This window comes from Oncorhynchus mykiss, chromosome 17, assembly GCF_057628025.1.
Source record: "Oncorhynchus mykiss isolate SJ-2025 chromosome 17, ASM5762802v1, whole genome shotgun sequence".
Taxonomy (NCBI): Eukaryota; Metazoa; Chordata; class Actinopteri; order Salmoniformes; family Salmonidae; genus Oncorhynchus; species Oncorhynchus mykiss.
Window position 1 is genome coordinate 4,519,219 of NC_143038.1, and position 27,636 is coordinate 4,546,854.

Sequence of the window (27,636 nt, forward strand, 5' to 3'; positions counted from 1 at the left end):
CAGCCGAGGTGAGTAAGACATTTAAACGTGTTAACCCTCGCAAGGCTGCAGGCCCAGACGGCATCCCCAGCCGCGCCCTCAGAGCATGCGCAGACCAGCTGGCCGGTGTGTTTACGGACATATTCAATCAATCCCTATACCAGTCTGCTGTTCCCACATGCTTCAAGAGGGCCACCATTGTTCCTGTTCCCAAGAAAGCTAAGGTAACTGAGCTAAACGACTACCGCCCCGTAGCACTCACTTCCGTCATCATGAAGTGCTTTGAGAGACTAGTCAAGGACCATATCACCTCCACCCTACCTGACACCCTAGACCCATTCCAATTTGCTTACCGCCCAAATAGGTCCACAGACGATGCAATCTCAACCACACTGCACACCGCCCTAACCCATCTGGACAAGAGGAATACCTATGTGAGAATGCTGTTCATTGACACAGCTCGGCATTCAACACCATAGTACCCTCCAAGCTCGTCATCAAGCTCGAGACCCTGGGTCTCGACCCCGCCCTGTGCAACTGGGTACTGGACTTCCTGACGGGCCGCCCCCAGGTGGTGAGGGTAGGCAACAACATCTCCTCCCCGCTGATCCTCAACACTGGGGCCCCACAAGGGTGCGTTCTGAGCCCTCTCCTGTACTCCCTGTTCACCCACGACTGCGTGGCCACGCACGCCTCCAACTCAATCATCAAGTTTGCGGACGACACAACAGTGGTAGGCTTGATTACCAACAACGACGAGACGGCCTACAGGGAGGAGGTGAGGGCCCTCGGAGTGTGGTGTCAGGAAAATAACCTCACACTCAACGTCAACAAAACTAAGGAGATGATTGTGGACTTCAGGAAACAGCAGAGGGAACACCCCCCTATCCACATCGATGGAACAGTAGTGAAGAGGGTAGCAAGTTTTAAGTTCCTCGGCATACACATCACAGACAAACTGAATTGGTCCACTCACACAGACAGCATTGTGAAGAAGGCGCAGCAGCGCCTCTTCAACCTCAGGAGGCTGAAGAAATTTGGCTTGTCACCAAAAGCACTCACAAACTTCTACAGATGCACAATCGAGAGCATCCTGGCGGGCTGTATCACCGCCTGGTACGGCAACTGCTCCGCCCTCAACCGTAAGGCTCTCCAGAGGGTGGTGAGGTCTGCACAACGCATCACCGGGGGCAAACTACCTGCCCTCCAGGACACCTACACCACCCGATGTCACAGGAAGGCCATAAAGATCATCAAGGACATCAACCACCCGAGCCACTGCCTGTTCACCCCGCTATCATCCAGAAGGCGAGGTCAGTACAGGTGCATCAAAGCTGGGACCGAGAGACTGAAAAACAGCTTCTATCTCAAGGCCATCAGACTGTTAAACAGCCACCACTAACATTGAGTGGCTGCTGCCAACACACTGACACTGACTCAACTCCAGCCACTTTAATAATGGGAATTGATGGGAAATGATGTAAATATATCACTAGCCACTTTAAACAATGCTACCTTATATAATGTTACTTACCCTACATTATTCATCTCATATGCATACGTATATACTGTACTCTATATCATCGACTGTATCCTTATGTAATACATGTATCACTAGCCACTTTAAACTATGCCACTTTGTTTACATACTCATCTCATTTGTACATACTGTACTCGATACCATCTACTGTATCTTGCCTATGCTGCTCTGTACCATCACTCATTCATATATCCTTATGTACATATTCTTTATCCCCTTACACTGTGTACAAGACAGTAGTTTTGGAATTGTTAGTTAGATTACTTGTTGGTTATTACTGCATTGTCGGAACTAGAAGCACATGCATTTCGCTACACTCGCATTAACATCTGCTAACCATGTGTATGTGACAAATAAAATTTGATTTGATTTGATTTGACCTTCTGACCCGAAGCCCAGTGCGCCTTCGACTGTGCCACAGAAGCATGCTCATGTGACGAAGTCGATACTCCCCCCTTATTAACCCAGGGTCGGTACAGCATTGCTGGCAAAGTAATTAGATTCTGTATTTCCCAAGCACTATACGAAGAGGCTATGTGAGGATATTTTCATTTGCTCTCAAAGCAGTTTTGTGCCAGATTGATGTGTTGTGGTGATTCTATCATTAAATAAGTCATTGACATATACTATGTGCTCTTGTGTCTAGCTGCTGAGTCAGTTGAAGGGGAACCTGGAAGAGGAGAACCGTCACCTGCTGGACCAGATCCAGACCCTGATGCTGCAGAACCGCACCCTGCTAGAACAGACCATGGAGAGCAAGGACCTGTTCCACGTAGAACAGAGACAGCACATGTAAGGGACCCGTCTATCTGGTTGAATGCCGAGTCGTAGAGCTTTAACCCCTTGCATTCTAACTTGCAGTTAATGGCCTGAATTAGAAGTCAATTGAACCAAATGTAATAGATTGTCCACCACCAGCAGCAGACACTGTACAGTATATCTACAGGATATAAGAGCATAGTTTGTACAATAGTAGCCACAGTATAGTTCTTCTCATAATGATCGACTTATGGAATGTATTCACATTATGCTAAAACAATGGGCTTCACATAGGACACAAGGCATTCCAGAGCAGCACAAAACAAAAGGCATTGATTCAGCTATAGAGCACCGTTGCACCAAAAACACAGTGCATCCCATCATATTTAGAGCACCAAAACCACTGGGCCTCTGAGTTTGACAGAGCATGGATTATTGATGTCGTCTGCCATCTGTAGTGCCAGTTTAGAAAAAAGGTTGACTGACCTAAAAAAAATCCTCTCTCTCTGCTAGTGTCAACGTTGGCCTATATGGAATAAATCTCCCCCATTTTGAGTTTATCTTCTGGACATATGGGGCATACTAAGCTATGTGTAATATGTATGAAAGGATGGAAATATAACATTCACATTCTTTTCATTGCGGCATGCAACGGAAAACGCTTTTTAACGGAAAATGGAAATGAGAGTTCCTTTTTGGACGAGTACATGTAGTCCCTCACTGTTTCAGTCTATTTTCTTCCGTTGGTGCCTAATAAAGACGACCTTGGGGTTTGATGGTGTTTAACCTGTCTGGGAACCTCTCGACAACAGCCAATAAAATTGCAGGGTGCCAAATACAAATCAACAGAAATCTCATAGCAAATTTCTCAAACATACAAGTATTAGGCACCGTTTTAAAGACAAAATTCTCATTAATCCAGCCACAGTGTCTGATTTCAAAAATGCTATACAGCGAAAGCTCCACAAACGATTATGTTAGATCACCACCTGATGAAGACAGCTTGGCTGTCGAAACGTTGGTAATTACATTTTTGCATCTGAGCTCCTAGAGTGTGCGGCTCTCTTTTATTTTCAAGTTTTCTACTCCGCTAGCCAGCACCTCGTCTTAATAGGTGTGCGGTTCTTTTTCTTCTAGGTCACCACCAAGTCACAGAAAAACCCAGCCATTTTTCCAGCCAAAGATAGGAGTCACAAAAAGCACAAATAGAGATAAAATTAATCACTAAACTTTGATGATCTTCATCAGATGACACTCATAGGACTTCATGTTACACAATACATGTATGTTTTGTTCGGTAAAGTTCATATTTATATCCAACATTCTCATTTTACATTGGCGTGTTATGTTCAGTAGTTCCAAAACATGCAGTGATTTTGCAGAGAGCCACATCAATTTACAGAAATACTCATTATAAATGTTGATGAAAATACATGTGTTATACATGGAAATATAGATATACTTCTCCTTAATGCAACCGCTGTGTCAGATTTCTTTTTTACTTTACAGAAAAAGCATAATCTGAGTACAGCGCTCAGAGCCCAAAACAGCCAAAAGAAATATCCGCCATGTTGCACAGTCAACATTAGTCAGATTTAGCATTATAAATATTAACTTACCTTTGATGAATGCACTCCCAGGAATCCCAGTTCGACAAAAAATGTTTGATTTATTCCATAAAGTCCATCATTTATGTCCAAATAGCTTATTTTGTTAGGGCGTTTGGTAAACAAATCCAAACGCGCGTTCAGGTCCAGCCGAACGTCGGACGAAAAGTTCCAAAAGTTATATTACAGGTCGTAGAAACTTGTCAAACTAAGTATAGAATCAATCTTTAGGATGTTTTTATCATAAATGTTCAATAATGTTCCAACCGGAGAATTCCATTGTCTGTAGAAAACCAATGGAACGAGAGCAACCTCTCATGTGAAATGCACGTGACTGAGAATGAGGCTGCTGCCAGACCACTGACTCAAAGAGCTCCCATCCGGTCCCACATCACAGTAGAAGCCTGAAACAACGTTCTAAAGACGGTTGACATCTAGTGGAAGCATTAGGAAGTGCAAAATTACCCATATCCCACTGTGATTTCGATAGGGGCTGAGTTCAAAACTACAAACCTCAGATTTCCCACTTCCTGTTGGATTTTTTCTCAGGTTTTTGCCTGCCATATGAGTTCTGTTATACTCACAGACATCATTCAAACAGTTTTAGAAACTTCAGAGTTTTCTATCCAATACTACTAATAATATGCATACAGTATATTAGCAACTGGGCCAGAGTAGCAGGCAGTTTACTCTGGGCACGCTATTCATCCAAAAGTGAAAATGCTGCCCCTTATCCCAAACAAGTTGAAGGTGCCGGGTGCGACAGTGTGACGGTTGAGACAGTTCAATCAGAGTTTATTCTGAGACGTAAACACACCAGCCATCTTTGCAGCAGCGCCACCTCTTCTGTTGATGTTACCTCTCTGTGTGAAACACTGTGTTTTTCTCTCCTCTCTCTCAGAGACAAGCTGAATGAGCTGAGGAGACAGAAGGAGAAGTTGGAGGAGAAGATCATGGACCAGTACAAGTTCTATGACCCCTCACCCCCACGGAGGTACAGTGCCGTTTGGAGAGGAAATCAATTCACTTTGACAGTGACAAAATGCATTAGTTTGGATACAGTATTAGTTAGTTTTACCTGTTTATTTTTAAGACAGTTTTCCCATCAGGGATAATAAAGTTTATCCTATTCTATATCGATTTTAACATATCTATTATATTTCCCGAGGCGTGGGAACTGGATCGCCCTGAAGATGAGGAAGCTGATGAAGCCGAGGAGCCGCGAGCGTTGTGGCCCCACCTCCTCTTCTGACCACCATCGCTCCCTCACCCCCACACGCTCTGGCTCCTTCGAGGCCCTCCCGCCCACCTCCCCCTCTGCTTCCTGTTGCCAGGACAATGGCTCCTTCGTGGGTTCAGACGGCTCGGGTGGGTCCACCACTTCCCCCCGGAGGAGCAGCAGTGAGTATGACCTCCTTATCCCCTCCCATTGGTCCCGTCTGAGAGCCCTGATAGGCCAGGCAGAAACGTGTTGTCCAATCACGCTCCGCCATCACCGCAGGCCCACCCACCCTGCTACGAGCTATAGGCCAAGAAGAGAGAGCGACAGCTAGGCCCCTTCCCCCACCACGGCCGACCCTGCAGCCACAGCCATCAGGGATAGAACAGAAAGATATGGGCGGAGCCAGTTACTGCAGGGAACCTCCCCCAGCCACCACCGATTGGACAGGGAGACAGAAGTCACTCAATTGCTACATCTTTATTTGACGGCCCAACAAGACAGACTCTTCCTATTTGTATCAAGATAGAACTGCCTCCCAGGCTCTTTACACAGAGATCTATGAGAAGGAATAAAAATTATATGTTGGAATGATCTGTTGCTGTGCCATTGTATAGGAGTCTCCTGGGTAGGAAATCATCATACACACTTGACTCCTGAAGTGGTAAGATGTAGGGCGGCTCTGTCTGTATCTACCCTGTATCGCAGGATAACTCACCTCTGACCCTACGAGGTCCGGAGCCTGCGGGTTTTCTGTTCTACATAATAATTAATTGCACACACCTGATGTCCCAGGTCTAAATCAGTCCCTGATTAGAGGGGAACAATTAAAAAATGCAGTGGAACTGGCTTGGAGGGCCAGAGTGTAGTTTGAGGGCTGTGTAGTATACGTGGGTTTCTATGACAGACAGTGCATGCAGAAACACTTGTTACCTGGTGTTGCACTATGGATATGTCTGCATGTTTCTTTATGTAGATCAATAAGGCCAAAATAAGGCAACATTTAGCCTATTTCTGTTTATCCCCATGTCTGTTTTGTGTATGTTAACGTGTTCTCTCCGTTCCCCTCCCTTCATCCTCCCCTGTTTCTCCCTCCCCTGTCCCTTGTTGTCCCACACTGTAAAGTGTCCACCCTGAAAATCTTTCCCCTTATGAGGAACAGACTGAAGGATAAGGACAAAGTCAAGTCCCTCTTTCGTCGTTCCATGTGTAAGAAACATGATGGGTCGATGTCTCGTGACTACCTCATCTTGGCTGCAACCTGCCTATTTTCTCATCATTAGCGAACTATTAGCCTGGGTCCCAGATCTGTTTGTGCTGTCTTGCCAACTTCTCAGGATTGACAATTCCATACGAAGTTGGCAAGACAGCACAAACAGATCTGGGACCCAGGCTAGTGAGCTATGCTTTACCTTATTCTTTAGTCTACCATTGTTTTAAAGAATGCAGCAGAAATCCTCCTAGACAATACTCTTGGAATTACGTGTAGAGTTCTGCGAAGTATGCAGCTTGGCATCCTTCCTATGATTGAGTTCAGCCATAATATTGCTATATATTGCAATTTTGATACCCATACCCACTCTTTCTCGCTGTTAGCATAATGTCGTGTCTTTACTATTATTAAATGAAGACTTTTAATTTTGATCAAAGATTCTCTGTAATTAGCATTTGGTGATTAACTAATCAGGCAAATGTAATTAACTAGGAAGTCAGGGCACCAAGGAAAATATTCAGATTACAAAGTTATAATTTTCCTAATACAGCTTTTCAGATATTTTCATATCTGATCAATAGTCTTCTGATTAATGAATTCTTCAAAACTTTAACGACGTTCGTCTGTAGGAGGAGAAGCGGACCAAAAAGCAGCGTGGTGGTTATTCATGTTCTTTAATGGAAAACTGAACGATACATGAAATAACTCAAATCTACAAAACAACAAACGGAACGTGAAAACCTATACAGCCTATCCTGTGACAACAAACACAGTGACAGGAACAATCACCCACCAACACACAGTGAAACCCAGGCTACCTAAGTATGATTCTCAATCAGAGACAACTAATGACACCTGCCTCTGATTGAGAACCATACTAGGCCGAAAACATAGAAATGCCCCAAAACATAGAAAAACAAACATAGACTGCCCACCCAACTCACGCCCTGACCATACTAAATAAATACAAAACAACAGAAATAGAGGTCAGAACGTGACAAAAACATTCAAAACGTTGTAAATTGTTGGTTATCTGCACGAACCCAGTCTTCACTGTGAGTCATCCATACATCAATTGTCTTAAAATAATGTATATACTAACTAAGTAATTCACAGAAATGCATAAACAAACAGTAGATAGTTACAAGGAAATGATAACGGCGTTTCCCTAGTGGGATAAACCCGCATCGCGGCTTGGTGTACAAAAGGGAAGTGGGGGTCGACTGAGATAAGACAACACACAGTTGATAATTATAACAATTGAAATGCTAATCCTTTGCACGTGAACGCTCACTCATTCGGGAACAACTGCAATCAATATATAAATATTTACACTCAGTGTGTCGTCGGGGTCTCTGTTGAAAAGTTTGTTTCTGTTGGAGAGTTTGTCCGCCCTCTCTGTCATGGTTAGAATGGATTGTTCAGAGTGACATTCATTCATTTAGTTATGGATAAATGTTTCGGCGGTTGTCGGTCTTCACGTTCAATGATACCAAATTCCTAGCAGCAGACTAGTAATTAATATCAAAGACTTGTTCTTATTCTTATTCTGGTATCAATAGTCTAAGATTTTACGTGGGATGGTTAAAAGATTCAGCAGTCTGGTCTCAAACCTTGGCCCTCTCGTTATCGAGGTAAGCTGGTCTGCAACCTTTGTCCTCTTGTAATGGAGAGAAACATGGTCTGGTGATAGAAAACCCAGGTGGGGTTTTATTCGGAACATTGAAAAGGGCTGTCTCATGACGCCCGGTCCTGTCTGTGCCTCTGGGGGCGTGCCAAGGACTTACTGAAACTTTTTAGGGAATTGGAGTTTCCTTCATTAAACAGTCCACAAACAGTTCCATCCTCACTTATTCATTTTATACAACAATTAGATGTAAGCCTCATATCTGAGGCTATTATATACAGCGTTATGGTAATGTGGCTGTATTGACTCCCATGAGTTTCACAAAATTGTACCAAACGGACCAGTTCGTAGCTGGATTCTTCACCGATCTTTTATACCTTCTCCAGAACATAAATGTTGTTCGGACCTCAAGTTCTGTGAGGTGGAAGAAATTCCTTTGTTCTCTATGAAAATTCACTCTGTCTCTATACTGTGGCCATGAAGAGATAATCTCCTCCAGGAATTTACGACCTCTCTCTGACCACAGCAGCCTGGGTGTAGGAGACAGGGAGAGGGGGATGGGGCTTGCTGTACCCAAAGAGGGCAACGTCATGATAATAAGCATCCGCCACCATAGATATTTTCACTCTTCTGTTTTCCATGCAGTTCTGTAGAGTTACCCAAGACGTCAGGGGAATGCTGCATTGCAGAACACTGGTACTGCATAATGTTTTAGTTTCTCAGGACCACATTGCTGGAAGGCAGGAAGACTCTGACGGAGGTTGTGAGGCTTTAACCGTAGTTATTAATAAACGTCATTCTTTTCAAGTGAAGCTTGTAGAATCTTCTCTCCTTTGAATGAAAGACAGGAAGGGAAAGAAAATATAGGACTTCCCCATTACCAGAGGCAACTCAAGTCATCTCTCTCCACCTCCACCCCCAGCCCTGAATGACCTGGACAAACTGAATGACTTGGTGTACCCCTCAACCCTGTCTGAGGACCCTGAGCAGCTAGAGGGGTCAGAGGTCAAGAATGACAGATCCAGGAAGGAGTCTATGACCTCATCCATGAGCGACTCCATCTTGTCCATCATCAACCATCAACACCAGCCCACCACCACTCCTTTGTTTTATCCCACCACCACGGCTGCTGCCGCTGCCACTGATGGCAATGAGCGATGTTTGACAGGTAGAGTGATTCCACCATCCATATTACGTCCTTCCATTTGACACCTTCATCAGCTATCTGCTATGAACACCTTTTGCTGTCGTTTTAAGGATCATGCTACAAGGGTACATTTGCTAAGGGGTTTGAGCTACAACGTCTCTATAGGGATGTGTTGCTTCATACAGCTGCAATTCCGTTTGTTTGAATGAACACTACCACTTCCCATATGCTTCTCTTGCTTTTAACCTGACCAGTTTGACCGCAACACCTCCTCGCTCCTGGATACAGTGTTGTCATACCCATACCGTGTCGTCTCATTTTCTGTCCCGTGCCATTTTGTGTTGCACAGACAAGGATTGTAATGACAGTGCTGTGGCGGCTGACTTTGATGACGGGGATGAACTACAAAACCACGGTAAGCAACATCCCGCTAACTCATTATTTAAGGGTTCCCAAATGGCACCCTATTCAATACACAGTGCACTACTTTTGACCAGAGCCCTATAAAGAGAATAGGGTGCCATTTGGGATGCAGACCATGTGTACAGATGTACGAGTTGTGTTAACATGGCCTTTTTTCAAGTTAATCTCTCAAGTAGGCATTATTCTGAACAGCTTGATAATACTGCTCTCTATAGGCAGAAATAATGATACATGCATTTACTAGCTTGTATTGTTGCCTATGCTATGTTTATTTTACATAAAATGTGTTTGTAATACATTATGGAAATGCATACATTTCCCAGACAGTTGTAATCAAGAGTGTAGCCTGCTATTTTGGTGTAACCTAAAGCGACGTTCTCTCCATCTGCGGTTCCCCCAGGTCTGAATGGCGTGCCGAGCCGTGCCCAGAGCCAGAGCAGTGGAGAGTTCAGCCTCAGCCTAGACAACGAACCCTGGTCCAACGGCAGTAGCCCGGTCCAGCCGCCTCCGTCATCCCGCCGCTCCTCTTCCTCCTGCCTTCCGCCTAGCGATACCTCCACCCCCCGACACACACGGCAGAACCCCTCGCCGACCACACACACACAGCAGCGATCCACTTCCTTAACACACACCAGCAGCAACAAACACAGAGAGAGGGTAGGAGTAAAGAACTCCTCACCTATTGCCATAGCAAACACCCAGGGTTCAGTTCCCTGTAGGGGGAGGGAGGTGGGTAGCACCCAGGATCCCTGGCCCAGAAGGAGTGTCCTCAGGAGGTGCGCCAGCGGCAGCAGAGCCCCCCAGCGCCCTTCCGAAGGGAATGTCCCCAAAACAGCTCAGGGGAAGGTTGCCGTACTATCTCGATCTGGATTAGGTCTGAACAAAGCTCCGGAGTCCACCACCACCCGAGCCTCAGCCATGTCCCCGATCACAGTGCTCTACGTCCAGGGTAAATCTTCCTCAGTGTCTGGGTGTCTCAACTGTTTCTCCACCCCATTGGGGAAGGAGGCGCGTCTGAGAGGGCCATGGTCTCCTGCCTCTCTACCCCGGGCCAGTAGCGTCATCTCAACAGCCGAGGGTTCTTCGCGACGATCCAGTGTCAACAGTGACTCTAGGGTGATGGCGAAAGTAGATCCCTTACCTATCATGGAATCTGATGGGAGCTCGAATCAGGTTAATCAGAATCAGAACAAGCAGAACAATCCAGAAGAACGAGACACTAATAATCACCCACCACCACCAAGCAAACCCCCCAGAGACCCAGCAATAGCCACCGATCGACCCAAATCCACCTGCCAGGAATCCCTCTTCGGTGGCACCCCGTTCAACCTAGACTCTGTCTTCTCAGACACTATGTTTAGCGAGTCGGTAGTCACCACCACTACTAGTAACAGCAGCAATAATAACGATAAGAACCAGACTTTCCTCTGTCTGGACCCAGATCTGGAGCGTAACATCAGTTGCCCGCTCCTGAGGCAGGAGTCCACTAACGGCACGGCACTGGGACACATGGACAATGTACAGAGCCAAAATGGAGGACAAGAAGACTGTGAGAGTAATACTGTGGAAATCACTCAGTGCTGATTGCCGATGACAGGTAGTTTGTAGTTGCATGTAGAAACAGGTAGTTGTGAATGTCAGTACCAACGTAGTACCAACCATTACCAACGTAGTACTAATCATTACCAATGTAGTACCAACATTGTTTAAAAGAGACTTGTTTCTCTATACTTGTTTCTCTAATGTACAGATTTTTATATTTAGTCCAAATGAAGATGTAAATAAAATGTACTTTTAGGGAATAAGTTGTTGTTTTCACATCGACAATCTTCCTTTGTTGTTTGACAAAAGTTTTCAGTATTATACGGTCTATGTTTTTATTAGTATTTATAAGCCTGTGTTGATATTTGTGTTTTTATTTGTGTTTATAGGCCGTGTCAATCAACAAATGCTTCAACTCCCTATTCATATATACTTTTTGTTGTTCCCATTCGGTAGATCTAGTTATACACATAAACCCTTCAACTGAAAAACCATAGCTCTCTGTCCAGAGTGTTGATATTACATACAGACTAGTAGACAACATGTACATTACATTACCTTGTTAGTTTATTACCACGCTGGACATTACAGTGAATTTATAACAACAAACACAATCAGTAATCATCTGATTAGGAAAAACGCACCAATATGGTTCTTCGGCTATGTGTCATGTCATGTGTCATTTGTCGTGTCATGTGTCATGTGGAGACTGGGTTTTTGTTTGGTTTGTTCAGCTTGTTTTTTTGTTTGCTTTTCATTGTCTCTGCTTCATTGTCCCTGCAAAAATCCAATACTGAGACTGTCCTCAGTGTAGATGAAACCTTGTAAATGTAAATGTGTGCAGGGACTTCAGGGGCCACAGTTGAATAAAGCCCTTTTCATTCCTTTAATATATTACGTTGAGTCTGTTTTCATTTCTGATTCTAGAAGTTATGAGTGAGAACGCATGTCATTCTCAAGAAAATGTACAGACAAAAATATAAACGCAACATGCAACAATTTGAAAGATTTTACTGAGGTGCAGTTCACATGAGGAAATTAGAAAATTGAAATAAATTAATTAGGTCCTAATCCATGGATTTCACATGACTGGGCAGGGGTGCAGCCATGGGAGGGCCTTGAATGGTATAGCCCCACCCACCTGGCAGCCAGACCCACCCACTGGGGAGCAAGGCCCAGCCAATCAGAAAGTTTTTCCCTACAAACAGGCTTTATTAGACAGAAATACTCCTCAGCCCCTGGTGTGGTCTGCCAAATTCGCTAAAACAACATTGGAAACAGCTTATGGTAAAGAAATTAACGTTGAATTCTCTAGCAATGGCTCTGGTGAATATGTACATAGTCAGCATGCCAATTGCACGCTCCCTCAAAACTTCCGACATCTGTGGCATTGTGTTGTGTGACAAAACTGCTCATTTTAAAGTGGCCTCTTATTTTCCCCAGTACAAGATGCACCTGTGTAATGATCATAATGTTTAATCAGCTTCTTGATGTGCCACACCTGGCAGGTGGATGGATGATCTTGGCAAAGGAGAAATGCTCACTAATAGGTATGTAAACACAACATTTGAGAGAAATAACCTTTTTGTACATATGGAATAATTCTGGGATTTTATTTCAGCTCATGAAACATGGGACCAACACTTTACATGTTGCGTTAATATTTTTGTTCAGTGTAGTTACATTGTAACAGAATGTCAGCAAACGTGTTCAGTTATTCCACAATGTTACATGTTTCTGAAGGTCACAGTGCAGTGACACATTGACAAGTACTGAAGTTGAACTGCTAAACCACTGCATTTGTCGTTGAATTCTACGACATTTGATGATAAATCTAGATGTGTAACATGAGTGACCCTCATTAGAGATGTATTGTGGTTTCAATGAAGATACAAAACACATTCAAATAAAATTCTACAAAATTTACTGAAGATAGAAATGGATGGGGTGGAGGCTTAGGGATCAGGGTTGGGGTCAATTCATTTTCAATTCAGTCAATTCAGTAAGTTAACTGAAATTCCAATAGCAATTCAAATTTACCTCAATGCCTCCTATGAGAAACAATTGGAATTGGAATTTCAGTTTACTTCCTGAATTGACTGAATTGATCTGGAATTCACCCCAACCCTGGTAGGGTTTGGTGTGGGGGAGAGGGGCAGGGGTGTAGGTGGCGTTGAGGAGAAACAGAAACATCATCCTGGATGCTTTCAGCAGTGAGTGATTGTCCTCAGTGGGTGACTTCAGCATTGAGGCGGTCAACCAAGTGAATGTGCTCCTTCTTGGAAGCCACTTTAGCCTGAAAACAGACAAGTAGACAACAGAGAAAAATATTTTAAAGACAACCATTAACACAGGATATTAGTATAACAATAGTTAATAAATGATAACATATTACACTACAAAACACTATATAAGAATTACTGACAGGCTTCCTGTTCTTTCTTGTGAACAGTCTCCGTAGAGATGAGACGAATCCGCCCCTTGTTTCCTTCTGATTGGCAACAGCAGTGGATGAAACAATGTGGCCATCAGCGGTAGACGTAGACATTTTCTCAGCCGGGTGCTCCAGGCTGGTAGCAATAGCATCAACTTCATGGACCCAAGCATTGCAACTCTCAGTTGAAAACATAGAAATAGTGATGACTAGTCTACTTCTCTCGGTTGAGACATCCGCCACATGGACCTCAGGTTGGGTTGAGTCTCTCAGTGTGGAATCATCACGATCCTTCACTCTAGCGTCACTGCTGGACAGAACCTGAGACACTAGGCCTGCAGCAGACTGGATCAGGTCACTCTCTACGATGGCAACACTGGTGGACAGAACCTGAGACACTAGGCCTGCAGCAGACTGGATCAGGTCACTCTCTACGATGGAAACACTGGTGGACAGAACCTGAGACACTAGGCCTGCAGCAGACTGGATCAGGTCACTCTCTACGATGGTAACACTGGTGGACAAAACCTGAGACACTAGGCCTGCAGCAGACTGGATCAGGTTGTCTTCCTCGATGGAAACACTGGTGGACAGAACCTGAGACACTAGGCCTGCAGCAGACTGGATCAGGTCACTCTCTACGATGGAAACACTGGTGGACAGAACCTGAGACACTAGGCCTGCAGCAGACTGGATCAGGTCACTCTCCACGATGGTAACACTGGTGGACAGAACCTGAGACACTAGGCCTGCAGCAGACTGGATCAGGTCACTCTCTACGATGACAACACTGGTGGACAAAACCTGAGACACTAGGCCTGCAGCAGACTGGATCAGGTCACTCTCCACGATGACAACACTGGTGGACAGAACCTGAGACACTAGGCCTGCAGCAGACTGGATCAGGTCACTCTCCACGATGACAACACTGGTGGACAAAACCTGAGACACTAGGCCTGCAGCAGACTGGATCAGGTCACTCTCTACGATGGTAACACTGGTGGACAGAACCTGAGACACTAGACCTGCAGCAGACTGGATCAGGTCACTCTCCACGATGGCAACACTGGTGGACAGAACCTGAGACACTAGGCCTGCAGCAGACTGGATCAGGTCACTCTCTACGATGGTAACACTGGTGGACAGAACCTGAGACACTAGACCTGCAGCAGACTGGATCAGGTCACTCTCCACGATGGCAACACTGGTGGACAGAACCTGAGACACTAGGCCTGCAGCAGACTGGATCAGGTCATTCTCCACGATGGAAACACTGGTGGACAGAACCTGAGACACTAGGCCTGCAGCAGACTGGATCAGGTCATTCTCTACGATGGTAACACTGGTGGACAGAACCAGAGACACTAGACCTGCAGCAGACTGGATCAGGTCATTCTCTACGATGGTAACACTGGTGGACAGAACCTGAGACACTAGACCTGCAGCAGACTGGATCAGGTCATACTCCATGTTGGCAACACTGGTGGACAGAACCTGAGACACTAGGCCTGCAGCAGACTGGATCAGGTCATTCTCTACGATGGTAACACTGGTGGACAGAACCTGAGACACTAGACCTGCAGCAGACTGGATCAGGTCATACTCCATGTTGGCAACACTGGTGGACAGAACCTGAGACACTAGGCCTGCAGCAGACTGGATCAGGTCATTCTCCATGATGGTAACACTGGTGGACAGAACCTGAGACACTAGGCCTGCAGCAGACTGGATCAGGTCATTCTCCATGATGGTAACACTGGTGGACAGAACCTGAGACACTAGGCCTGCAGCAGACTGGATCAGGTCATTCTCCACAATGGCAACATTAGTGGACAGAACCTGAGACACTTGGCCTGCAGCAGACTGGATCAGGTCATTCTCCATGTTGGCAACACTGGATGACAGAACCTGAGACACTAGGCCTGCAGCAGACTGGATCAGGTCATTCTCCACGATGGCAACACTGGATGACAGAACCTGAGACACTAGGCCTGCAGCAGACTGGATCAAGTCATTCTCCATGATGGCAACATTAGTGAACAGAACCAGAGACACTAGGCCTGCAGCAGACTGGATCAGGTTGTCTTCCTCGATGGAAACACTGGTGGACAGAACCTGAGGAGTCTGCAGGAGTGTCAGTGGCTCCCACTCATCCAGGAAGAAGCTCTCGACAGAGGGGAAGTTTCTTCCTTTCAGAGCTGGGGGAATGTAGGGGGTGTACCCAACAGTCCAGAGCAGAGAGCTGTCAATGGCATTCGCGTAGTGGTACTTGTCACCAAGTACATCTGCAACGCACTGATGGATGTTCTGCCTCTCTGACTCTGGACCGCCATGGGTGTTGAGTTTGGTTACCGTTGACATCCACCCTGAAAGAAACACCAACACAGGGTTAAGTAAACTGATTTCAGCATTACAAACAAGGGATATTCCTCATTGCATTCTTCATTTTCTTCATGCATCCCAATAACATCTGATTTCTGCTGAAGTGTGCAGCCATTCACCACTTCCCACAAATCTAAAAACATTGGCTAGTAGGGGCTAGGTAGAGTTTTAGCCATGTTTAATATACCAGTCATTTCCTTTCAAATCGGTAAAGGGAGGTGAACAAGTGCACATTTGGGGTGGAAGGAGAGATAATTGGGACATCATTTATTTTCATTGGCAAAATAACCAATTGTCAGCTGGAAAACCTCATTTCGCATGGTTACACTGTTTGGTAACTAACAACAAACCAATAAAGCCGTATCTTCTATGTTGTTTTTATTTCCTTTCCAGTAGGAATTACACCTTCAATTAATATTTTTATTTAAGGACGGAAATTAACGTTATTGTTCTTACCTGAATTGACTTCGTTGTCCTTAATGGAACAACGTCTGTCTTCGGGGAAGATGAATGAAAAGCTTGCCATAATAATGCTGTCTCTCTCGTTGTTTGTCGATCAAGAACTAAAGATTTTTTGAGTGTTCTGGACATATCTCTTGGGTTCTGGAGTTCCATGTGAAGCGTCGGCATTGTGACCCTCTCGGTCGCATAGAGTTGGAATACGTCTTAACACATTGTTTCGAATCGGAATGGAATTCTAATTCGCTTTACCACACGCTCTAGCCATGAAACAAAATGTAAACAAGTTTAATTTCTTATTTTTAATTTATTATAAAAAAAAACTGAGTAAGCTAGTGTCATAACACCATAACAACGTTTATGCATTATTTCAAAGAGACCGTGCGTAAAAGCGCGGAACGTGCGCACTGCACAGAAATGAGTGCCATCAGCCGGCACTTTTCCTCACCTGGGCAGTGTTGGCGTACCCGAGCCTATAGTTATTTTGCTCTATCTCTCCAGTTCAGTGCCTTGTACACAAACTTGCACATGTGTACAAAGCATTCAGAAAACAATACATTTTGTTTTACCATATTCGACTATTGAGTGAAATATATCTCTCAGAAAAGGATGATACTAATAGAGAATTTAAAAAACTGTACAGGCAGTCTTCTATTACAATGAAGGGCTCTGGTTATAGGCATTATATGTTGGTTAGACAAACAGAAGGACAATTTGATATACTCTTGAGTCCTATTGTCTGTTATTCATCAAACAAAACTGACATTCACCAAGAACAATCAGAAAATACTAGTATTTTTGAGGAAGGCTCAATACTTTCTGCCAATTCAATGGTATATGACTGAGGCTCCACACACGTGTATTAGAGTTTTTGGTCAGGTAACATTGTACTTGTCACGACCTGACTATAGAAAGCTGTTTATTCTCGATGTTGGTTGGGGCGTGATAGTGACTAGGGTGGGTCATCTAGGTGATTTGTTTGTCTATGTTGGTCTGATATGGTTCCCAATCAGAGACAGCTGTTTATCATTGTCTCTGATTGGGGATCGTATTTAGGCAGCCATTTCCTCATTTGTGGGACCTTGACTATGTATTGTTGCCTAGTAGCACTGTTAGCGTCACGGTTCGTTTGTGCTTTATTGTTTTGTTTGGTGAGTTTCGATTTATTAAAATATGTGGAACTTCTCGCCTTGGTCCAATCATTATGGCGATCGTGACAGTACTGCGATATATATGAACATCAGAGAGGCTGCAGTATGGAGCCAGTCGTTTTCCCCGAGTTGTCCACTCACTGCTGATGGTGTAACAGAGCATCTATATGATGTAGCCAGCACAACATTTCAGGTTTAAAGTCTTAATTTCAATACCATGACTCAAAGGCAAGTACAATAATCACCATCTCACTATTTCATAACCCACATTTAAATAAAATCAATTTTTATTGTTCACATACACATTTTTAGCAGATGTTACTGTGGGTGTAGCGAAATGCTTGTGCTCCTAGCGCCAACGGTGCAGTAATTTAAATCAGGAATATTTTTTTTATTGCAAACAATCACCATTGTTAAACATTTATTTAATATAAGAGAAAAGTAAGATTCCAAAAGTAGCCGAAGGGCAGAGCTCAAGGAAGTAGGCTTGTGTTTTTATGAGATGGCCCTAGATAGCAGTGGGTTAGACAAGCTCATTGAAAAGCTCAGTGAGCAAAGGGAAACTGTATAATTTTTGGGTATATCCAACACAGGTGTGAAGGGTCACCTGATTGTGAGAATCACCAAAGTGAACTGCCTGGATTTCACTGGTGTATTTACACAGGTTGATCTCTGCCAAGCCAATCTGCACGATGATCTCCTCTTTCCGCAGATTCTCTTTTAATTCTCTTAGTTTGGAGTATTGGTGTTGAATGTTGTACACCTGTTTCCCCAACTTCTCTTTCAATCCTTTGAAGAAGTCCTTCAGTAGAATCTGCAGTGCCACACTCTTTCTTTTACTGTCAAATGTACAGTGAACTTCTCCATGTTTCCCCTAGTTGTTGTTCTTCCTCTCTCTTCAGCTTTGTTTTCCCAACCAAGCCACCATGTCTGCTCAACAGCATCAAAGTCAGATGTTTTAAGCTCTTTGGCTTGACAAAGGGATCACTCTGTGTACATTCACTCTTTCTTCAGGTTCTCACAGCACAAAGACTCAATAAGGTTCTCAATGTTGCTGCAGCTGATCCCTTTGTGATACTATAGTTTGTCCTCCATGAACTGGAGGTTGGCGTGGGGTTTTGCAGAGGCATGTGTCCCTATCTTGGACTGTTGGCTTGATAACCCAAAAGAGGACATATTTTGCAGAATTCATAGTAGGACATTTTAATCTCTGAATATTCCCTCTTAAATGTCTGAAAAGAAGCGCATCTGCTTTTTTGTCTTGTTCCTCGTTAGTGTGTCCTTTTTCCCTGTTGTTGCTCTGCTGTTGTCATCACGTTGATAGAATCGAGTGGTTTTCTCTTCTGTGGCTGTGCTAATTCTGTTCCACTACTTTTTCTTGGAGTATTGAAGACTTGTTGGCCTGTTTTCATTTGCCCTCATTGCTTTTGCTGAAAATCAAAATTCTCTGTTTGAGGCTTTGACCAGGCCATACTTTCTCAGGATGTTGCCTCTGAGCATTTTTGAAGCCACTTGTTTGTCCTTGGCACTGCACATTTGTTTTAATACTTTGGCTTTAACTCTGCAATGATGGCATTTTGAAACAAACAGACATTTGCTGTTTAGTCTTTGTCTGGGGAATCTTGTCTCTCCATTTTCTTTATCAGTTGATCATACCTTTTTTGGTATTTCTTAGCTTTCCTTAAAGCTTTATCAAGTTTGACATTTGCCTTGCAAAGATCTTTGTATGTTTCTGAGCAACCTTTTCCAACCTTTTTCCTTGCAGCAAGTATTCGACTTCTCATTCCTGTTGCAGACAATGAGGAAGGGGTATCAGGGCGTGCATCAGGGGCAGATAAGGCAAGGGCAGGTATGTTGGCCTCATGTTCTGGCTGCAAGTCATCTGGTGGTGTGTTGGCTGATAGGTTGGTCTCCCATTGCAACTGTTCTCTTTAAAGTCTGTCTTCTATTCCATTGGCTGCATTTCCATTGCCATCTCTTACTTCTTTGTTGTCGCTTTGTAAGCTCAGAGAGATTTCACTTCTCCCTTCTCTTTTTTCTTCCAGTATCTCTCCCCGTCTTTTTGCAGATGTTACTGGTATGTATAGGATCATTTTTGTTTTGTTTCTATGTCTGTGACCTCTGTGCTGTTTCATGCTGTTTTAAAAACATCTCAATTCTACCACAAATTAAATAAATGATAGCTTGGAAATGACTGACAATAAAAAATATTCTCTACACAAGCAATATTTACCTCGATTTTTCTTTAAGTTCTGGACATCACATCTGGAACAACTGTCTGCTGCAGCCATGTGCTTCAGGGTCACAATACGTTTCCATGGTAACTAAATTAACATTCTCTTGACAAAAACATTATGAGGAATTTGCCCTCAGTGGTGGACATTTTTGTGTAAAAAAAACAATATAAAGGGCATACTCACAATAAATATTGATATTTAATTGACTCTTTCTCGAGTAGATAACCTTATAATGTGTAATTATTAATGATTTCTAATAGCAAAACATAGTAGAAGCACATAAATCTGCGTCAGGGACAAGGGCTAAACAGTGAAATTGAGGTATAAAATGCATATGAAAAGAAGCTAAAATACTTGACAGAGAGGTGTTTAAAAAATCTGGAGTGATTGTAGTGTGAACTTAATATAATACTTATAAAGAACAACAATCAATATATATATATATATATATATATATATATATATATATATATATATATATATATATATATATATATATATATATATATATTTAAATCAAATCCACAAAATGTACCAAGAGGAAATTGAAGTGCACTGTAGTTGAAGAAACACCCTGCTTCTCCATCCTAAGGAACTGCAATCTCAGGAAAAGTGCACATTGTGCAGCTTTTTATAACGTTGCAGTTATTACACCAGGCCAGGTGACGTGTTTAATCACGTGACACAACGCGGAAGTCGATTAATATTGTTATAGTCCGGAGGCGATATTGTTCAGAGCTCTGTTGTGACTAACTTGCACAGCCAACTAGTTCAACTGGAGTGGTGGAAACAATTGCATCTTTTAGCGCGGAGAGTGTATCCAGGAGTTGCCAAAATGCTCAATGCACCTGCCGCCGAGAGAAATAAGGAACCCATCCTTGCGGTGCTCCGTGAGAGTGTGGATACGGCGAAACCGTTGAATGCACTGGAGATATCGTCTGGTACGGGGCAACATGTCACCCACTTCGCACAGGGTTTACGAAATATTACCTGGCAGCCGTCAGAATTTGACCGACAATCTTTAGCCAGGTGAGTTTAAAGAGATTTTTTTTAGCTTGCAAATGAATGTGTAATGTCGTAACGCTAGGCATAAGTTAACGGTTCAGTGAGTCCCGATCTGAGTTGTTTTTCCCGAAAATCCAAAGCTGACCGTTGTTCAAAATAGGTTACAATGAATTCATGTTGATAATAATAGTAGGCCTAACTCATTCTTTAGGCCTATTCTCAGCAGCTATTATTTTTTTGTTGATGCTTACAATGAGAATTATCTATGTTGTCCCCGCCACCAGTATAGACGCATACAGAGCGCATCACAACCTGCCGAACGTGAAGCCTGCCATCCACCTCGACGCCTCTCTACCCTGTGAAAACTGGGGTGGGATCCAGCCCGAGTCCTTGGACCTGGTACTCAACATCAACATGATCCATATCTCCCCTATGGCCTGCACTGAGGTGAATACTGTTTAGGCCTACATATTGTCTATAGAGATGCTCTTATAAATACATAGTTAATGGTCCACTAACTGATGATACATGATACTTTTATTGCATACTACTCATTATTGTGTGATGTTATGTTTTTACCCACAGGGTTTGTTCAAAGGAGCGGGAACCATCCTGAAACCACAAGGAGTACTGCTGACATACGGGGTATATTATAATGGTGTTACAAGCACAGTGTTGATTATATCCTCAACCGGATGTTGGCAGTAAATAAGCATGTAGAAGAAAGGATGTTGGAAGCAATATTTGTGTATTTCCCATATTTAGAACTGGAACTCTCTAAAAATATTAAAACTTTGATATACCTTTTCATTGCAGGTTAGCAGAACTTACGCAGCAGGTTACAAAAATGTAGGTAGCAAGTTAGGAGAATTAGGTTAGGGAAAGGATTGGGGAAAATGCTCTCCTAAACTGCTACTAAAAGCCACTTGTATCGAAGTGGCGTGTTTTTAGGGAGTCCACTTTAGAACTCACTGTGAAATTGCCCTCGTGAACTTGTCTTGCGTCTTCTAATATCGTCTCTCTAGCCCTATGCATTAAATGGACAGATCACTCCACAAAGCAACATCGACTTTGACCTCAGTCTAAGGTCGAGGTAAGTGAGAACTACAATAATGCCGGAATCTGAATATATCTGCTATTTGACCACACATTATCGAAGCAAATAACTCAAACTGTTGATGTCTTATAGAAATCCAGAGTGGGGCCTAAGGGACATCACCCTGCTCAGGTCTGTGGCAGAGAGGAGTGGCTTGTTCCTGGAGAAAATGGTAAGAAGCGATACTCCAAATATCAGTCATTTAGGATTTTCATAACGATGTGAATGAAACCCGAATGATTTGAGTAAGTAACACAAACATGTTAAATTAACTGTCAGACCAAATGTATTCTAATAGCAAAAGATGCCACATTGAAACATCCATGACCCATTTCTTACTTCAAAATGTGTGAAATACTTTGTCAGCTTATAACCACTCTCTCTTGTCATTGTAACGTTAGGTTGACATGCCAGCTAACAACAAGTGCCTTCTGTTCCGGAAGGAGAGTCTGGTGTGAAGTCTACTGCCCTCTCTAGGGTTCCATTCCAACATCACAAATGCACCATCGCGCTCCTGTCTGTACAGGGTATAACATGACCAGTAATGGATATTTAACACTTGGTTGAAAATGAACCTGAACTGATACCTTATTTGAATCAATGCCAAATCCAATAATTCCCTCAGTTTTCAACTCCTATCTACACAAGTAATTTCCTCATAGGTGATCTGTTTGGTAACTTCAAAATGTATGGCGCTCGCTTTTGATTAAAATGAATAGGATTGTTGTAGGAAGGTGCTTTTGCATGACACCCACATCAGAAAAGTGCAGAAAAAAGTATAACATTTTTTTCAATCAACTTGGAGTATTAATTTACCTTTAAGAAGTATGCATTGAAGTTATGGGATTTCAAAAAAGGAAACATTACACCACTTCAGCATATAATTATCAGTAGAAAACAGTACGGCACATTACAGTGAATACAAATCTTACACATGAAACATTACATTTGAATAAACCTATTTGAATAATGGTATTTACACATCTCGATTTGATTGTGTTATGTACAACATTGGCATTGTTTGAAAAGTCCGTGCTTGATTTTTCTGGGTAATGAAAACAGTGTCAGAAAGAAATGCACTGTAATTTGACACAGGACATCATGGCACAAACTCCACCCAAGAGTTTCTCACAGTCATTGTAGGGCTATGCCACTGTATATTAGTCTTGCTATAACAGCCCAAGTTGAGGTGATCAGTTCTGGGGCTCTATTCAATCTGTCTCGCTGAAGCGTTAGATTGCGTGATAGAAATGTGAAGGTCATTTCCTATTGAGCCAACATTTGCAGTGTTAACTTTGAATGCAGTCTCCTCTAATGCGGGAGAATTGCCTTTAAATTGAAATCGCACTAACGCTGAGCTTCCGAGATACGAATCGAATAGAGCCCCTAGTCCCGGAACCTCTGCAGCATCTCACAGGTCCTCTTCTCCAAGACTTCATGAATCCTCTTCAGCCTCTTATCGGAGATGGGTCTGACGTAGCTGTCAGGTTGTATCACGGCCATGCCGTCCTGTACATCCCCCATGACCAATAGGGGGCCCTCCTCCATGGTGATGTTGGGGCAGGGGCAGCTCCAGTCCATCTTAGCCAGGGTCACCTCCAGGTGGCGGGTGTTAAAGAATGCCAAGCCCATCTTCTCGTCACGGAGGATCTTCTCTAGACTGAACCGGGCGATCCCAGAATCGAGGTCCTCGATCAGTTCCGTCAATCGACCGACGATGGCAAAATCGCTCCGGCACAGGCTCGGGACGATTTTACCTTTGACCCGGCATGTTTTGCAGACTCGTCGTTTGGACTGCGGACAGTTTGCCTCGCACTCCTTCTTGGATCGGAAGCGATTGCTATTGCCCTGGCAACCGCCATAAGCAAAGGCCTGGCATTGTTTCAAGAGGGAGTTCCAGGCCCAGTGGGCCTCCCAGCTCTTGCAGGGGCCCTGGACCGCAGGTAAGGAACAGATCCCCATCCCCTCCCTCTGGCAGGATGCCTGGCACTCCTCGTAGGTCTCGAAGCGGTTGCGGCTGTCATCGCAGCCCCCGTTGGAGAAGGCCAGGCAGGTACCTTGCTCGGCGTCGTAGTACCAGTCAACGTAGCGCTCGGCGGAGCACTCCCTCCGGTCCACCTCTGCCAGGCAGTCGGCGGGTGAAAACGGGGGCCCCATGGGCATTCCCGCCATCTCGGGGTCCTCCGAGAAGATGTCGTCCTCGGTCCGACGGATGACAGAGAGAGGGTAGTCGGCGCGGAGGACCCCAGCTGCATTTCGGGCGACGCAAGTGTAGATGCCCGTGTCCCACACCTGGGCGTTGTAGACGACTAGCTGGCCGATGTTGGTGATGACCACGTTGCCGTACATCCGGTCGGGCCGCATTACCAGGCTCTCGTGGCGCTCGCTCTGCTTCTCCCAGGTCACGGCGGGCCGCGGGACTCCCATTACATCGCAGTGGAAGCTTACCGTGCCGCCTATGTAGACCGACTGGTGGCTGGGGTTGGAGAAGAGTGTTGGGGGAATGGGGTCTTCCAGGAAGGACGTCAGCGTTGGATTGGCTGTTGTGTCCTGAGGGAGTGGACTTGTTTGAGGCCCAGATAGATGAAACCGGCAGGTCACCACAGTTAGCGTCACACCCTGTGTACACGCCTCAGCATCCATGTAACACTTGTTGAAGTAGGTGAGTCCGTCGGAGGCACAGGTGAAGCTGGGATCCTTCTCGCAGTGGTCCTGGCACTTGCAGATGGGCTGTCCCTCCCAGATGTCGCAGGTGGCCCCCTGTTGGCTGCAGATGAAGCCCTGGCAGGTGGCGATGGAGCCCTGGCCCCCGGAGCCCTTCTCTCCTCTGCCCTGGCCATCCGGCTGAGCAGGGGTGCCATCAGAAAAACGGGCGGCCACACAGCTGAAGAGTCCACACACATTGGTGCAGCATTTCTCAAAGCCAGCACAGTCCTGGGGAATAACAGGCATTTACTGAGGCAAAAAAATACATAGTATATTTCAATACAACAAACACCAAGTGGTAGACCTAATAAAATAAAATGAACGTGTACAGTATAACACATTTCCTTACAACTGTTTACGTTTGTCATAAACAAATGACAGACAATGGATTGTGGAATTAAATATTGAATACATATAAATGCCTCACCTCGTCAACTTCACATTCCCGTTCGCAGGTGCTTTGTGCATCAACCCAAAGGTTAGCATTCAGCTTGTTGGGACAAACTCCTGGATGTTCCACTTTGGAACCAGCTAGACTTGCACTCCGGGTCTGTTGTGGGAAGACGCAGAGGCAAACCAAAAACACAAGAGAGGACCAACCAACGTGTCCTGATAAGAGTCCTTTTGGGTATATAAGTGCTTTTGGCTGGTTTGTGTCCACGTTCTTTCCACCTCCAACCCCTCGACGGCTGAGGGAAGATATATTCATTTTAAAAAGGAACTTTCATGAAAGTCATCCATCAACAAGTTCCATAACTTCCGTGCAGCCCCTCAGGAAAATACGTCCATTTTGTTCAAATGCAACCATCCAGTTTGTGCGTAACCAATCTGGGTACAAGTGCCAATTTTGTTGCTCGCCACGCAAGAGAAACGGTTCTCAAATTTCTGATGAATAAACCATTGTCCAACAAAAACATCTCCCTCTGCGCTGTACATTGATTCAACAAGTAGCCTCGAATAAGAGAACAAAAATAACATCTGTGAATCCAGTCTGGTTTGATAACATCGCAAAACGGTTAGACTAAAACAAAAAAACTGCACACACACACAAAAAAAAAAAATCAGGCTATATCTACGCTGACTTCCAAGACGTGCGGAGTCAACTCACCACACAAAGAGATAGAGAGAAGCAATATCGGTTTTGGTGTGACTAGAGGTAGGAAGGGCAGCGCCTCTGACCGCCCCCATGGTTGTCCAGTGTCTGAAACTTTTATGAAGCAGCACCATGCGCTAAGCAACTGGACAAACATTGTAAAGACATCAAAGGAATCTTGATAGGGCGGTGTTGTCAAGCTGTCCCAACAACAGTACGCACGGGGCCAAACATTCCGGTGAGAAATGCATCAATGTTTCATGCGTCCAGACAACAACTCTAGAAGTGTTGCTCATATAAATGGGCCATGATTGAGAAGTTTCCTAACATGCACTGGCTTAATCTTGGCCAGGTTGCAGTTGTAAATGAGAACTTGTTCTCAACTGGCCTACCTGGTTCAATAAAATAAATGCACACTGATAAAGACCGTTTTTTTACGCAATGAGTAGACTATGGTGTAATTTTATCCAGTGTATCTAGAACATACAACATGTTGATATTAAATATTGAATATGTCATGATGAACATAGACAACTTTTTAAATGTGGGATTAATTAGACTAGATAGGCTATCTGAATGAGAAAGAATCAAACATTTTGAGGAGGCGCGCACAGCAGAACTGGCAAGAAATGTGCGCAACTTGACACTGATAGTGCATGCATTGAAACATGTTTACGTTTGGCTGTGTTCAAGTCGAAGTCTAGACGCTTCGGTCAGTTTACACCCATCATTCACACAAAGCTCCGAGATGCCACGGTCAGGTGGCAAGACGTAAAGCGACACATTTTCAATGGTGTGCGACTCATCTTTGTCTCGACACGGCTCAAAGGTCTATGAGAAGCAAACTCCCCTCGCTTTCATTGAACGTGACCCTTCAACCTTCGCGTGACTTTTGACCGTCGGCATTCAGAGCGGCTGCAGAGAGGCCGCGAGCCAGGGGCTGCCGAGCCAATAACCCCGGGGCGACTAATCAATTCAGACCCCCCACCGTTTTACTTCAATTGAGCTTGATACCGACAGCCAAGGGGTCGGAGAGGACAAAGAGAAACAAAGAATTCCCACCGCTCCCGCACTGACATTGCCAAAGCTTTGAATAGCCAATAATATCACTACAAAACTCAAGCTAGCAATAAAACCAGATAAAATAACATATTACGGCACAACGGGGACTGTGAAGAGAGACAGCTATTTTTAAAATATATTTTGTATTGTAATTTGCACTGTATTATGTAGGTAAGTGGCCTTGCATGAGCCATTGATTGTGCGAGCCAGACTGGCTCATAGGGCAGGAGCCAGACCGGCTCATAGGGCAGGAGCCAGACCGGCTCATAGGGCAGGAGCCAGGCAGGAGCCAGAACGGCTCATAGGGCAGGAGCCAGAACGGCTCATAGGGCAGGAGCCAGAACGGCTCATAGGGCAGGAGCCAGAACGGCTCATAGGGCAGGAGCCAGACCGGCTCATAGGGCAGGAGCCAGACCGGCTCATAGGGCAGGAGCCAGGCAGGAGCCAGAACGGCTCATAGGGCGCCAGGAGCCAGAACGGCTCATAGGGCGCCAGGAGCCAGAACGGCTCATAGGGCGCCAGGAGCCAGAACGGCTCATAGGGCGCCAGGAGCCAGAACGGCTCATAGGGCGCCAGGAGCCAGAACGGCTCATAGGGCGCCAGGAGCCAGAACGGCTCATAGGGCGCCAGGAGCCAGAACGGCTCATAGGGCGCCAGGAGCCAGAACGGCTCATAGGGCGCCAGGAGCCAGAACGGCTCATAGGGCGCCAGGAGCCAGAACGGCTCATAGGGCGCCAGGAGCCAGAACGGCTCATAGGGCGCCAGGAGCCAGAACGGCTCATAGGGCGCCAGGAGCCATCTCCTGTTTCCTGTTTTCTGAAGCGTGAGGCAGAAACAGGTGACATGGTATTATGTATTTTATTTGTTGTGTTGTTTCCTATTTGGTCCCCAGGAAGAGTAGGGTAAGTGCTAAATATGCACATGAGCAAAACGTATATCAACTAATCAAAAATAT

At 44.7% G+C, this 27,636-nt stretch overlaps 4 protein-coding genes across 6 annotated transcripts in view; 2 read left to right on the forward strand and 2 right to left on the reverse strand.

The window, feature by feature from the left end:
• The window catches only part of LOC110493481 (girdin), a 34,653-nt gene extending 22,707 nt beyond the window's left edge, over positions 1–11,946 (forward strand). For 2 of the 3 annotated variants that reach the window (XM_090204555.1, XM_090204556.1), the window contains exons 24-29: positions 2,166–2,311; positions 4,787–4,879; positions 5,054–5,286; positions 8,867–9,112; positions 9,441–9,506; positions 9,915–11,946. In XM_090204555.1, the coding sequence (XP_090060681.1) occupies positions 2,166–2,311; positions 4,787–4,879; positions 5,054–5,286; positions 8,867–9,112; positions 9,441–9,506; positions 9,915–11,098 (1,968 nt within the window). In that variant the 3' untranslated portion in view covers positions 11,099–11,946. The remainder of the gene's footprint in view (positions 1–2,165; positions 2,312–4,786; positions 4,880–5,053; positions 5,287–8,866; positions 9,113–9,440; positions 9,507–9,914) is intronic. The other variant, XM_090204557.1, reaches the window with a different exon arrangement.
• Positions 11,947–13,283: 1,337 nt separating this feature from the next.
• On the reverse strand, positions 13,284–16,531 carry LOC149975690 (uncharacterized). Its single transcript, XM_090206556.1, has 3 exons — positions 14,251–16,531; positions 13,482–13,866; positions 13,284–13,352 (listed from the first exon to the last, which is right to left on the reverse strand). The coding sequence occupies exons 1-3, from the start codon at positions 15,849–15,851 to the stop codon at positions 13,284–13,286; spliced, it is 2,055 nt and encodes a 684-aa protein (XP_090062682.1). The 5' UTR covers positions 15,852–16,531.
• Positions 16,532–20,326: 3,795 nt separating this feature from the next.
• On the forward strand, positions 20,327–22,795 carry LOC110493480 (methyltransferase-like 26). Its single transcript, XM_021567775.3, has 6 exons — positions 20,327–20,748; positions 21,009–21,171; positions 21,310–21,369; positions 21,750–21,817; positions 21,914–21,992; positions 22,222–22,795. The coding sequence occupies exons 1-6, from the start codon at positions 20,555–20,557 to the stop codon at positions 22,276–22,278; spliced, it is 621 nt and encodes a 206-aa protein (XP_021423450.1). The 5' UTR covers positions 20,327–20,554; the 3' UTR covers positions 22,279–22,795.
• LOC110493477 (WAP, Kazal, immunoglobulin, Kunitz and NTR domain-containing protein-like) lies at positions 22,688–27,543 on the reverse strand. The gene is made up of 2 exons (XM_021567773.3): positions 24,954–27,543; positions 22,688–24,754 (listed from the first exon to the last, which is right to left on the reverse strand). The coding sequence occupies exons 1-2, from the start codon at positions 25,233–25,235 to the stop codon at positions 23,207–23,209; spliced, it is 1,830 nt and encodes a 609-aa protein (XP_021423448.1). The 5' UTR covers positions 25,236–27,543; the 3' UTR covers positions 22,688–23,206.
• Positions 27,544–27,636: the final 93 nt, after the last annotated feature.

Bases quoted from the DNA above. Each gene is read 5' to 3' on its own strand.
- LOC149975690 (XM_090206556.1), bottom strand. From the start codon at position 15,851: ATGTCAACGGTAACCAAACTCAACACCCATGGCGGTCCAGAGTCAGAG. The intron at 13,867-14,250 runs GTCTGCTGCAGG...TCTGTCCACCAG, and splicing joins GTAGAGAGTGACCTGATCCA to TGTTGCCATCGTAGAGAGTG. The intron at 13,353-13,481 runs GTCAGTAATTCT...GTCTGTTTTCAG, and splicing joins CAAGAAAGAACAGGAAGCCT to GCTAAAGTGGCTTCCAAGAA.
- LOC110493477 (XM_021567773.3), bottom strand. From the start codon at position 25,235: ATGAATATATCTTCCCTCAGCCGTCGAGGGGTTGGAGGTGGAAAGAAC. The intron at 24,755-24,953 runs GTGAGGCATTTA...GTTATTCCCCAG, and splicing joins GGGAATGTGAAGTTGACGAG to GACTGTGCTGGCTTTGAGAA.
- LOC110493480 (XM_021567775.3), top strand. From the start codon at position 20,555: ATGCTCAATGCACCTGCCGCCGAGAGAAATAAGGAACCCATCCTTGCG. The intron at 20,749-21,008 runs GTGAGTTTAAAG...CCCCGCCACCAG, and splicing joins GACCGACAATCTTTAGCCAG to TATAGACGCATACAGAGCGC. The intron at 21,370-21,749 runs GTATATTATAAT...TCGTCTCTCTAG, and splicing joins GAGTACTGCTGACATACGGG to CCCTATGCATTAAATGGACA.